This window comes from Schistocerca americana, chromosome 3 (assembly GCF_021461395.2).
Source record: "Schistocerca americana isolate TAMUIC-IGC-003095 chromosome 3, iqSchAmer2.1, whole genome shotgun sequence".
In the NCBI taxonomy this organism is placed as follows: Eukaryota; Metazoa; Arthropoda; class Insecta; order Orthoptera; family Acrididae; genus Schistocerca; species Schistocerca americana.
The window spans coordinates 779,410,533-779,424,589 of record NC_060121.1 but is presented as its reverse complement, the minus strand read 5'-3'; the positions used below and the strand labels follow the sequence as shown (position 1 = coordinate 779,424,589).

General features: G+C 44.3%; 1 protein-coding gene across 1 annotated transcript in view; it reads right to left on the bottom strand.

Moving 5' to 3' along the window:
- The window catches only part of LOC124606398 (phosphatidylcholine translocator ABCB4-like), a 185,553-nt gene that overhangs the window by 81,123 nt on the left and 90,373 nt on the right, over positions 1 to 14,057 (bottom strand). Inside the window, exons 8-9 of the mRNA XM_047138379.1 lie at positions 7,344 to 7,448; positions 1,618 to 1,779 (exon numbers count right to left, since the gene is read on the bottom strand). Coding sequence (XP_046994335.1) covers positions 1,618 to 1,779; positions 7,344 to 7,448 — 267 coding nt within the window. The remainder of the gene's footprint in view (positions 1 to 1,617; positions 1,780 to 7,343; positions 7,449 to 14,057) is intronic.

Sequence of the window (14,057 nt, the reverse complement as noted above, 5' to 3'; positions counted from 1 at the left end):
GAAGAAATGCAGATGATAAACGGGTATTCATTGGACAAATATATTATACTAGAACTCACATGTGATTACATTTTCACGCAATTTGGGCGCATAGATCCTGAGAAATCAGTACCCAGAACAACCATCTCTGGCCGTAATAACGGCCTTGATACGCCTGGGCATTGAGCCAAACACAGCTTGGATGGCGTGCACAGGTACAGCTGCCCATGCAGCTTCAACACGATACCACAGTTCATCAAGAGTAGTGACTGGCGTATTGTGACGAGCCAGTTGCTCGGCCACCATTGACCAGACGTTTTCAATTGGTGAGAGATCTGGAGAATGGGCTGGCCAGGGCAGCAGTCGAACATTTTCTGTATCCAGAAAGGCCCGTACAGGACCTGCAACATGCGATCGTGCGTTCTCCTGCTCAAATGTAGGGTTTCGCAGGGATCGAATGAAGGGTAGAGCCAAGGGTCGTAACACAGCTGAAATGTAACGTCCACTGTTCAAAGTGCCGTCAATGCGAACAAGAGGTGACCGAGACGTGTATCCAATGGCACCCCATACAATCACGCCGGGTGATACGCCAGTATGGCGATGACGAATACACGTTTCCAATGTGCGTTCACCGTGATGTCACCAAACACGGATGCGATCATCATGATGCTGTAAACAGAACCTGGATTCATCCGAAAAGATGACGTTTTGCCATATGTGCACCCAGATTCGTCGTTGAGTACACCATCGCAGGCGCTCCTGTCTGTGATGCAGCGTCAAGGCTAACAGCAGCCATGGTCTCCGAGCTATTAGTCCATGCTGCTGCAAGCGTCATCGAACTGTTCGTGCAGATGGTTGTTGTCTTGCAAACGTCCCCATCTGTTGACTCGGGGATCGAGACGTGGCTGCACGATCCGTTACAGCCTTACAGCCATGCGGATAAGATGCCTGTCATCTCGACTGCTAGTGATACGAGGCCGTTGGGATCCAGCACGGCGTTCCGTATTACCCTCCTGAACCCACCGATTCCATATTCTGCTAACAGTCATTGGATCTCGACCAACGCGAGCAGCGATGTCGCGATACGATAAACCGCAATCGCAATAGGCTACAATCCGACCTTTATCAAAGTCGGAAACGTGATGGTACCCATTTTTCCTCCTTACACGAGGCATCACAACAACGTTTCACCAGGCAACGCCGGTCAGCTGCTGTTTGTGTATGAGAAATCGGTCGGAAACTATCCTCATGTCAGCACGTTGTAGGTGTCGCCACCGGCGGGCGCCAACCTTGTGTTAATGCTCTGAAAAGCTGATCATTTGCGTATCACAGCATCTCCTTCCTGTCGGTTAAATTTCGCGTCTGTAGCACGCCATCGTCGTGGTGTAGCAATTTTAATAGCTAGTAGTGCAATTCCTTGGTATTCCTTAAGTACATTATACACATGGAAATCACTCTTGAGCCATTCGGTTACAAATCCATCACCAGACATCACTATCACTGTTACATGATGATTGTTTACCTTGATGGGAATCTTATGAAAGATAATGTGATAATGCGCCTTGACACTTGGCTAGAAGTGGCTGTAAATAGCCCTCAAACACAAGTGCAGGCTACATGTAACACAAAGGAGCTCACCTTCTGGACGTTGGCAGCGTCAACCCTGAGCAGGTGCAGCAGGTTGTCGATGTCGTTCTCCTCTTTCTCGAACCACGTCAGCTCCTGGTGCAGCATCGCGTCAAACAGACTCTGGCGCAGCCTCTTGGTCAGCCGTGAACCAGCTGCCGCCATTGTGTAGCCCTGCACGGGCAGAGAGGGCGGTGTTGTAATGAAGCTTATGTATTATCTTCTTCGTCGGCAGTTGAAAAATCTATTTGAGTTTCGACATTTTCGTATACATCAAAAAATGTTACGTTCGAACTGAAACATACTTCTAAATCAGAAAAAAAGTATAGTGCGTTGTTTCTCAACATTCTCAGTAGAACATTTAGCTAGGATCTAATGACTCACATCACAATGTGGTTATAGAAATTTTATCATCAAGTGATCCTTCTGTTGCTTCTTTCATAAAGCTATATGACTCGATGTAGATTGATTAGCAGGTAGGATCTGCCTGATTTAAGTCAAGTCAGCATTTTTATTATTATAAATGCAAATGTAGTTTCGTCAGACATTTGTTTCCAGAATTAGCAATCATACCAAGAGCAAAAGTAGCTCAGTAGGATACTTCTTCCAATTCAGGTTTTCATCAATGAGTACACCCAAAAATTTGGAGGATTCTACTCTATTTACTGACTCCTGCTCGTGTTTTACACGAATTGTTGGTATGACTATTTGTTGTACAGAACTGAGCATAGCGTCTTTTTTTTCAGAATTTAGGCAGAGTGCATTTTCAGAGAATTACTTACTAATTCTTTGGAAAATATTATTTAACAACTCTTTTGTTGGTTTCTCTTAGTGGTATTTACTACACTGAAGAGCCGAAGAAACTGGTACACCTGTCTAATATCGTGTAGGGCCCTCACGAGCACGCAGATGTGCCGCAGCACGACGTGGCATGAACTCGACTAATGTTTGAAGAAGAGCTGCGGGGAATTGACACCATGAATCCTGCAGGGCTGTTTATAAATCCTTAAGAGTACAAGGCGGTGGAGATCTCTTCTGAACAGCATGTTGCAAGACATCCCAAATAAGCTCAATAATGTACATGTCTGGGAATTTGGGTGGCCAGCGGAAGTGTTTAAACTCAGAAGAGTGTTCCTGGAGTCACTCTGTAGCAATTCTGCACGTGTGGGGTGTCGCATTGTCCTGCTGGAACTGCTCAAGTCTGTCGGAATGCACAATGAACATGAATGGATGCAGATGATCAGACAGGATGCTTACGCACATGTCACTTGTCAGAGTCGTACCTATGCGTATCAGGGTTGCCATATCACTCCAACTGCACGTGCCCCACACCATTACAGAGCCTCCAACTGCTTGAGCAGTCCCCTGCTGACATGCAGGGTCCATGGTCTCATGGGGTTGTCTCCATACCTGTACACGTCCATCCGCTGAATACAATTTGAAACGAAACTCATCCGACGAGGCAACATGTTTCCAATCATCAACAGTCCAATCTCGGTGTTGACGGGTCCAGAAGAGGTGTAAAGCTTTGTGTCGTGTAGTCATCAAGGATACAGGAGTGGGTCCTCTGCTCCGAAAGCCCACATAGATGATGTTTTGTTGAATGTTTCACACGCTGACACTCTTTTATGTCCCAGCAGTGAAATCTGCAGCAATTTGAGAAAGGGTTGCACTCCTGTCACGTTGAAAGAATCTCTTCAGTCGCCATTGTTCCCATTCTTGCAGGGTCTTTTCCCGGACACAGCTATGTCGGAGATTTGATGTTTACTGGATGCCTGATATTCACGGTACACTCATGAAATGCTTGTAGGGAAAAATCCCCTCTTCATCGCTACCTTTGAGATGCTTTGTCCCATCGCTCGTCAGCCCACTACATCACGTTCAAACTCATTTAAATCTTGATAACCTGTCATTGTCGTAGCAGTAACCGATCTAACAACTGTGCCAGACACTTGTTGTCTTATATAGACTTTGCCGACTGCCGTGCCGTATTCTGCCTGTTTACATATCTTTGTATTTGAATATGCATGCCTATATCAGTTTCTTTGGCGCTTCAGTGTATAGCAGTAGTACTGTCTGCAAAAAGTACCAATTTGACTTGTTGAATGTTGTTAAGTGGTAGGTCACTTGCATACATAAGGAATAGAAGTGGACCAAAAATTGAATCCTGTGGGACTCCCTTTCTGATTCTTCCTCAGTCACTAAAATTTTCTACCTTTCCGACATTGTCTGAATTATTGAGCACAACTTTGTGCATTATGTTTGATATGAATGATTCAGACCACCTGCACATAAAGCCATCAGTCCCATAAAAGTTGAATTTTTATAAGTGAGTAACGTGATCTACACAATCAACGCTTTGGAAAGATCACAAAAAATGCCAGCTGGCGATATATTATTATCTAAGGCTTGTGCTATTCGTTGAATAAATCTATAAATAGCATTTTCAGTTGAGTAACCCTTCTTGAATCCAAGCTGTGATATGCTAATTAAATTGTCTCCAATTAAATGTGAGATTACTCTTCGGTACTTTACTTTTCGAATATTTTGGAAAAAGATGTCAGTAACGAAAGTGGACAATAATTGTTTTAAGTCTGTACTGTTATTTTTCTTAAGAAGCGGTCTAACAACTGCACATTTTAACCTTTCTAGAAAAACTCCTTATGCCAGTGATGCAGTGCACATATCAGTAAGGACGTTACTTAATAAGTTAGCGTAACTTTTCAGATTTCTGTCTGAGACTCCATCAACCCCTCATGAGATTATGTTTTTTAGAATTTTTATAGATGCTGGTGCTGCTTCTAGCTGCTTGAAGTTTTGTGGAACGACTTTTTTAATATACCCTCTTGCTTCTTCAACTGAACAATTTAATCCTGTATTTGCTGCTACATTTAGAAAGTAATTGTTAAAAGTACTTGCCTCTTGTGTGTTATCAGTCACAACATTGTCATTTAATTTAATTGCTAAGAAATCTTGTACAGTGACTGGCTGTCCTGTCTTCCCTTACTGTGGCATCCCTCGGGAACACATGGGTTATCTCACTAAATCATTGTCACGAAGATTTGACTGGAAGAGACTGTTCAAATTTCGACAAGGTGTGCTAGGGCATTGTAATATGGCTACTTCTATTGCTAATCCACTTGTAGAAAACCTGTCATCTAATATCTTGAACAGCACAGAAAAAAAGAGCTACAGTAAATTCGGGGCGATTATAACGCGTCTGAAACAAATGCCCTGGAATTAAATGCTAATATTACTAAAAACAAACAAAAAGTTCGTTTGCATAGCGCATGACATTACATATTGTCTCCTAATGTTTAGAGCAGTGTAACGGTTTCAGTGCTGCACGAATCATGCATCGATGAAGGGAGTATGCGCGGAAGCACTGAGTCAACTTAGCTTGCTTTATGGTGTATTCTCTCCGAAAAGGAGTATTGGCCATCGGAAAGCTTCCAGACCCGTTTGCGGAGTAATAACGCCTCTGGTTCCTCAGGTTAAGATGCAAATTTCCTGAAACTTCCTGGAAGATTAAAACTATGTGCCGGACCGAGACTCGAACTCGGGACATCTGCCTTTCGCGGGCAAGTGATCTACGACTCACGCCCCGTCCTCACAGCTTCAATTCCACCAGTACCTCGTCTCCTACCTTCCAAACTTCACAGAAGCTCTCCTGCCAACCTTGCAGAACTAGCACTCCTGGAAGAAAGGATATTGCGGGGACATGGCTTAGCCACAGCCTGGGGGTTGTTCCTAGAATGAAAAATTTCCTGTGAGGACATCCCTTCTGTGCTAGAATTCGGCTTACCCGAAAGAGGGAAAGACGCGAAGTAGTGTGAAGCTTTTTTTAAATCTTATGAACGCTCTTTTAAAAGCTGGAGAGAAGGTCGTGAGGCAAGGTGAACTAATTAACTTTATTGAGCTCCCTATGTCTTACAGAAAACTCATAATCATCATCATCATCATCATTATCATCTTGGACAGTTTCCTGCCTACGACAAGGTCTGTTTGGAACATAAGGCTCGCCATCTAGTCCTGTTTTCCCACCATCTTGCTGTGTTCACTCTGGTCCAGTCCACGCCTCTTTTCTTTTTTAACACACTCCTCCACACCTTTCAGCCATCTATCCATTGGTTTTCCTCTAGGTCGTTTCCTTAGCATCTCCATTTCATGTATCTTCATGGGAATGCTCTAGTTTCCTATTCTCTTTAAGTGCCTGTACCGTCTTAGCCTTGTTGTTCCTATCCTGCTCTGCAAGGTTGCTCTTTCACTATTACGTTTACCCTTTGATGCCTGATGCTATCTCTCCTTGTTACTCCTTTCCTACTTCTCAGGAATTTCAATTCACGCGCCTGTATTCTGCTTACATCTCTTTTCTTCATTACTCGTGTTTCAGATGCATAGGTTAGTTTTGGGTATAGTAATTTCTACATATTATTTCTTTGCCTTTTTGTGGGACATGTTTGTTCCAAACCAGGCTACTAACACTTAGAAGGAATGCTCCTGCTTGTCTGCCACGTTCATTAATCTTTTTCTCATTTCTTCCATTTCCTCGATGACACTACCAAAGTAATTGACACTTTCCACCTTTTTCAGCTGTTCGCCTCCAATCCTTATTCCGCTAGTTAGTCTATCTTTCTTTATAGTTGTGAAGAGGATCTCACATTTGTTTACATTAAATTTCATCCCACACTGTCTCTCAGTTTCTTCCAAAGCATCCAACTGTCCCTATACAAAACTATCTAGTCAAAATAGTGGTTACTCCTCCCTGAACCAAGGCTACAAGTAGGGGCGCCTTCTGGCTTTCAGGGAGAGAGGCATTCTGATTGGGAACTCCTTGGAAGCCTGTGTGAGTGCTTGATAAAAACAACGACGTAGCTGAGGGAGGTATTGCGGAGCTACTCTCTATAAGACCTGTAAGACCTACAGAGAAGCTACAAGACTCTTCTGTGCTCCAGCATGCTGTATCATGCCGAGAGCAGCTTCAGTTGGGGAATCGTGCCAGCAGCAGCTGTAACGCCATCCCTCCGTGTTAAAGAAGGCGACGCCAGTGCGCAATTTGCTTCGCGTCTCACCTAAGTTTACGACGCGCTAGCGCCTCGTGTTTACGTTTTCCTGACAGAAATGAAAATTGCTGTCGGTCTCTGGGTCGCGATGAATAATATTTTGTTCTACAATAATTAAACGTTTGGTGAAATTTATCGAGTCGCGAAATAACTTCTAAACCCCAGCGGTAGGACTGAGGTTTGGTTCTCTCTGCTTTGGTGCTAGGCCCAATGATATTTGGGGAAATATTATGTTGTTTGTGTTGTTTTAAAAAGTCACTGCGCTTCAATATAAATGACTTCCTATCAAAAATAAGTTAGTTCTGGTTGGTCCATCGATCAGAACCTTTCCCTATTGAAAGCAAGTGTTTTTCCATTTCTTAATTGTGTTCTGGGGAGAGTGCACAGGTGCTCGTGCTTTTGAAACCGGCAGGCAGGTAGGTGTTGCCCTTCTGTCGGATAAATGATACGCAGTGCAAACATAAATGTGTTTAACTCGAGTAGCATGCCGTCTGGGCACCATCAATAAGTAGAGGCTATGTGCATTACTAACTCAGTCTACTTCACAGGACGAAGCATGCTATAGTGCATACTGTACCTGCATTTCGATGGCGTGAAATCATGCCTTTTCTTGCTACTTCTTCGTAGTATGTAACTAACTTCTCTTTTACGTTAATCCTAGAATTATTGGCATACCTGTACAATTAGTGATGTCCCAGACAAACAGCCAGCTATGAGGAATATCTTGGTATAGAAGTCCAGTCTCTTATAGATATCTCCCACTGGATTAACTGATATTAGCTGAAAAGCAACAGAAAAGCAAAATGAGTGTGTGACTCCATTATTGAGGCAAATCACGTTAATTATGTGTATACTAGAGTGCTCTTTGACGTAGTAAGAGCAACGCTAAAAGAATTTCTGGTGCAACATAGACATAGTAGCTTACTACTCCGTAATATGTCAAGCCATTTCCAGTGGTCCATTGGCATTTCGCTCAGGTTTTCTGTATGTGCCAGAATTTCTTAAAGGTGCGCTAATATGGACAATTGTGGGTATCAGGCTGCCACCTTCCCCTGCAGTACACTGATGAGCCAAAACGTTAGGACCACTGCCCACTGCGAGGTTGTATGGTGCCTTGTGGCGCTGAGGGCACGTGACGCGGTAAGAGAGATAAGTGGCGCAAATCCGGAAATCCAGATTGGTATGGCCCAGTGACTGGGACCGAGCGTCAGAGAAACGGCGAAGCTGGTCGGGTGTTCGCGTGCTGATGTCGTGAGCATCTTTGGAAAGTGGTTGAAGAATGCTGAAATCACGAGTGGGTGACAAGAAGTTGGACTCCCATATCTCATCACAATACCTAGGGCTTGGAGGTATGCCCGCTCTATAAAGCAGGATAGGTGGGGGTCTTTGGCAGATCTGGCGAGAGTACAGTGCTGGCTCAGGCACAAGCGTTCTGGGGCACACCGTTCGGCACACAGTGTTCAACATGGTTTCCAGTAGCAGAGGACCCCTACGTGTTCCCATGTCGATCCAACAACATGGTCGATTACGTTTACAGTGGACTGGACCGCGGATCAATAGAATCGTGTCGTCCGGTCGGATGAATCCCGTTTATTGTTAAACCAGTCGATGGTCGTGTCCTGATACGCTGTCATACAGACGAACGGCTGCTCGAAACATACAGACCGCCATGGACGCAGGCCGGTGGGAGCGGTATTATGCTACAGGAGGCATACACCTGGGCTTCCATGGGACGTGCGGTAGTAATCGTAGGCACCATGACAGCTGTGGACTACGTGAACATTATTAGGGACCACCTATAACCCCTTATGCTTGATGTCTTCCCTAACAGCGATGGTCTCTTCCAGCAGGCTAACTGTCCTTGTCATAAGGCCAGGATCGTGGTGCTATGGTTTGAAGAGCATGATAGTGAACTCACGTAGATGTATTGGCCATCAGATTCGACTTATCTGAATCCAATGAAACCCAACTGGAACGCTATTGGGCGCCAGCTCCGAACCTACAAACCAGCCAATCATAAATTACAGGAAGTGGCGTCTGGTGCCAGAAACATCTGGAAACCTGTCAAGTACTTGTCGAATCCATGGCACGCAGAATCACTGCTGAATTGCGTTCCAGAAATGGACCAACATGCTTTTAGGTAGGAGGTGAAAATGTTTTGCGTCATCAGTGTATGCCTCGAGTAGGTGCCAAAAAGGTTTCAGCTTATTCACACAAATTGACTGTCGGCGTTCTGTGGCTTTTCTTTTTTTTTTTTTTAAGTCACTGAAAATTCGTAAAACTGCTTCAATTGGCGCCGCTGATCCCGAGTGCCTCGGCTGTGGGGACAAATGGTAAGGGGAACATTACGTAAGAACATAAATTTTGATGAAACTATATACGTGGCCTTGCATTTGTAATGTGTGTGTGTGTGTGTGTGTGTGTGTGTGTGTGTGTGTGTGTGTGTGTGCGTGTGTGTGTGTGTGTCTGTCTGTCTGTCTGTTGTACAACTTGGCACTAGAACGTTTTGGGAGATTTTCGTAAAACGCGTTTCTCATTATGTCGGTGAGAACGTTTCTTCAATCACTGGAGGGTTGCGAAATGTAGAAAACTTGCAGAGATATGCAGAAACGTACGGAATGTATGTCAGTTTCAGTGGTAGGGTAGAGGCATACATTACTACTTTTCCGACTTTCTATTGCTTCATGCAGACAATCATTAAATGACATAATTAAGCAGGCAATTAGCCTCATTCAGGAATCAAATAAAGTGTATGGTGTGAGGACCATTGTTGACATCGCAGCCGTTCGACGGCCTTGTTCTCGTGGTTGCGTGAATTGTAATGTCTTACAGCCATGTTCAGGAGCCTGAAGGATTACTGCAGAAATCGGTATGCACTTCGGTATGCAATTCTTACTGAAGAAAGCGCCCGCCACAGCATAAGTCAGCGGCTTTGTATCATATGCTTACCACATCCAATTAAATATGTGTGGGACAGTAGGGCACAAATTGAAGCAGGAGGAACAAATGTAATGCAAGTTTTATACGATTGGTGTTAGCTAAATGCACTAGAAGTAGCTATAAAAATATAGTTGGTTTATTATCATCTCGTTGACATCGAGTGTTCCGCCGGTGGTCTGCGTCTTCCCATCTCTATATCACATTGAGAAGACACGGGCCACAGGCAGAACACAGACTCTCAACGACATGACAAGGAATCGCCTGGGAAGTATAAGAGACTACAGTTCATTTATTGTTAAGAGGACACTTATATCTCACAAGAAATACTACAGTAAAAACCAATACCTTGAGCAGTTACCAGTAGGTATCTAGGGATAGTTCTTGATAAAAAGCAAAGCTCTCTAACCTATGCAAAAAAAAACCTCGTAGTATAGCAGTCAAAAGATTATCAATGTAGCACAAAATAAATTTCGAGTACCTATGCAAATCAGTTAATAAGAATATACCTTGAATACATCTTACCTGGCATCATGGGGTATGAACCATGTAAATTGGCTCATACACTGAGGACAACAATATTGGCCCAGGTAATACGAAGGGCACATAGGAGTCTCGAGCACATTAGGTAGAGCATACCAAACAACATAAATGGATGGTCTTATTATACTTCTGATCTAGTCAATGGGTTATGTCATTCCCTGCAGAGGAACGGTGTATTTTCTAAGAAAAATGGAGAGAGGAAGTAAAACCACTGCAGGAGATTATGCAGTCAGCAAGTTGGCAATAATGAATAATTTATCAATAGAGTGGCTATGGATCTTATAAAGCAGCACTACTGGGAACCTGAGTGTATGAAATAACGTTGAGGAAAGGTTGTTAACAGGCGACATATACCAGTCAGTAGGTTTGGTTTACTTTATAACTGAATTTTATCGATGTCCCATCACCTGAAGAAGGTACTTAAAAGGGATAGTGACGTTTGTACGTTTGTGGGTTGACATTGACTCCTGAGCAAGTTGTCATCGAGTATAATTGTGTAATTTACTTTAAAATATCACAGATGGAGAGAGAAAGGGGAGAATTATTGAGAAACAGTAGGGTTTATAATACATTTAAAGAAAGTGGCTCATATGAAGCTTAAACAGATAGTCTGAAAATATGTCGCAGCGTGAATTGGAATTGTTTTTGGCAAGACAAGACAGCGACAAGAAGATACCAGGCACCACAACCACGCAAGTGAGATGGCATCAAGACGCCCAGGATAGGAAGACGAGCCTCAATGGAACTTGCAAACGACCTAGAAACCGTGCAAGAGGAGCAGCAAGAACTGAATATCTAGAGTAAATCCGGATTTATGATTTTTTTCAAAAGCTAGTTTCACAATCTAATACACAAGAACAACCAGAAACTTTCCATAACTTGCTTTTTCAGTTCATAAAAACCAAAAGTCGACTTCTTTTACAAAGATATACCAAATTTCATACTAGCTAAAAATTCTTAAAAAGTATGTAACACTTGGCCATATTACCTGAATATCAGGGTTAGATGACCCAACATGCAAGGGATAGATGGCCATCGGACAAAACACTTTAAAATCAGAGAGAAAATTATAAAAAACTTTTAACACTTTGAAAACGTTTTATTGAATCTCCACACGTAAAAAATATTTTATAGATATTAATTGTAGGTACATTGTAACTTAAACAGAACCTCTCGTGCAAAAAGCATTTTAGAATTCTTGCATTTTTTAACATTTCTATTACCTAGTAGGAACATACTACTTTTATATGGAAAGTTATGAAAAATTGTCTCAATTATACAGTTAGCTGAATCTAGAACTAAGCCTAATTTATGAAAAGGAATGTTTACTTTGTAAGTAGGCTGTCTAGGTTTTTATATTGGTAACGCCACGTAGCGCTCTGTATGAAAATCACTGGCTGTGCTGTGTGCAGTCTGTGGCTGGGTGGCATTGTTGTAATATTCGCTATTGTAGTGTTGGGCTGTTGGCTGTTAACAGCGCGTAGCGTTGTGCAGTTGGAGATGAGCCGCCAGCAGTGGTGGATGTGGGGAGAGAGATGGCAGAGTTTTGAAATTTGTAAGACTGGATGTCATGAACTGCTATATATACACTCCTGGAAATTGAAATAAGAACACCGTGAATTCATTGTCCCAGGAAGGGGAAACTTTATTGACACATTCCTGGGGTCAGATACATCACATGATCACACTGACAGAACCACAGGCACATAGACACAGGCAACAGAGCATGCACAATGTCGGCACTAGTACAGTGTATATCCACCTTTCGCAGCAATGCAGGCTGCTATTCTCCCATGGAGACGATCGTAGAGATGCTGGATGTAGTCCTGTGGAACGGCTTGCCATGCCATTTCCACCTGGCGCCTCAGTTGGACCAGCGTTCGTGCTGGACGTGCAGACCGCGTGAGACGACGCTTCATCCAGTCCCAAACATGCTCAATGGGGGACAGATCCGGAGATCTTGCTGGCCAGGGTAGTTGACTTACACCTTCTAGAGCACGTTGGGTGGCACGGGATACATGCGGACGTGCACTGTCCTATTGGAACAGCAAGTTCCCTTGCCGGTCTAGGAATGGTAGAACGATGGGTTCGATGACGGTTTGGATGTTCCGTGCACTATTCAGTGTCCCCTCGACGATCACCAGTGGTGTACGGCCAGTGTAGGAGATCGCTCCCCACACCATGATGCCGGGTGTTGGCCCTGTGTGCCTCGGTCGTATGCAGTCCTGATTGTGGCGCTCACCTGCACGGCGCCAAACACGCATACGACCATCATTGGCACCAAGGCAGAAGCGACTCTCATCGCTGAAGACGACACGTCTCCATTCGTCCCTCCATTCACGCCTGTCGCGACACCACTGGAGGCGGGCTGCACGATGGTGGGGCGTGAGCGGAAGACGGCCTAACGGTGTGCGGGACCGTAGCCCAGCTTCATGGAGACGGTTGCGAATGGTCCTCGCCGATACCCCAGGAGCAGGAGCAACAGTGTCCCTAATTTGCTGGGAAGTGGCGGTGCGGTCCCCTACGGCACTGCGTAGGATCCTATGGTCTTGGCGTGCATCCGTGCGTCGCTGCGGTCCGGTCCCAGGTCGACGGGCACGTGCACCTTCCGCCGACCACTGGCGACAACATCGATGTACTGTGGAGACCTCACGCCCCACGTGTTGAGCAATTCGGCGGTACGTCCACCCGGCCTCCCGCATGCCCACTATACGCCCTCGCTCAAAGTCCGTCAACTGCACATACGGTTCACGTCCACGCTGTCGCGGCATGCTACCAGTGTTAAAGACTGCGATGGAGCTCCGTATGCCACGGCAAACTGGCTGACACTGACGGCGGCGGTGCACAAATGCCGCGCAGCTAGCGCCATTCGACGGCCAACACCGCGGTTCCTGGTGTGTCCGCTGTGCCGTGCGTGTGATCATTGCTTGTACAGCCCTCTCGCAGTGTCCGGAGCAAGTATGGTGGGTCTGACACACCGGTGTCAATGTGTTCTTTTTTCCATTTCCAGGAGTGTATTATGACTATTAAGGTAAATACATTGTTTGTTCTCTATTAAAATCTTTCATTTGCTAACTATGCCTATCAGTAGTTAGTGCCTTCCGTAGTTTGAATCTTTTATTTAGCTGGCAGTAGTGGCGCTCACTGTATTGCAGTAGTTCGAGTAACGACGATTTTTGTGAGGTAAGTGATTTGTGAAAGGTATAGGTTAATGTTAGGCAGGGCCATTCTTTTGTAGGGAGTTTTGAAAGTCAGACTGCATTGCGTTAAAAATATTGTGTGTCAGTTTAAACACAGTCATGTATAATTGTTCTAAGGGGACGTTTCATATGTCGACCCTTAGCCGAGGATACCTCACTGGAATCTTCTGATTTTTTCTTGTAGTTTGTGTAATTAGTGTAGCTTTTGTTTATTGCTAGCGCGTAATTGTAGATAGAATCTCCTTTGTAGTTGCAGTCTTTCATTGTTGTACAGTAAAACAGTTGTGGCATGCATGTAGATTTGCACCAAGTATTTCGCAGCTGCGCTTGCAATTAACTAGATATTATTTTCAGTGCTACGTTAATGTGTTTTCCTATATTTGCTCTTCAAATTGTGCTTTTCTGTGTAATCGTGTGAAATATTGTGACAATTATGGCGTGTGAAAAACGTAATACTAGGCCCCAAAGTAAACTGAGAAATGACAGTGAAGACGAAAGCAGTGTGTTAGCGCCACCGTGTAATGAATTAACTAATGTTCAACATAGTAATTTGGTAATTGTGCATAGGGAAATGGAGCGGGTGGCAAACAATGGTGTAAACAGTGAAACAATTAGTGAACAGGGAAGCATTATCAATCGATCGGTAGGCAACAGCCCGCCTCAGGAATTGGGAATGACAGGACACAATCTTGCAAATACTGCAGATTCA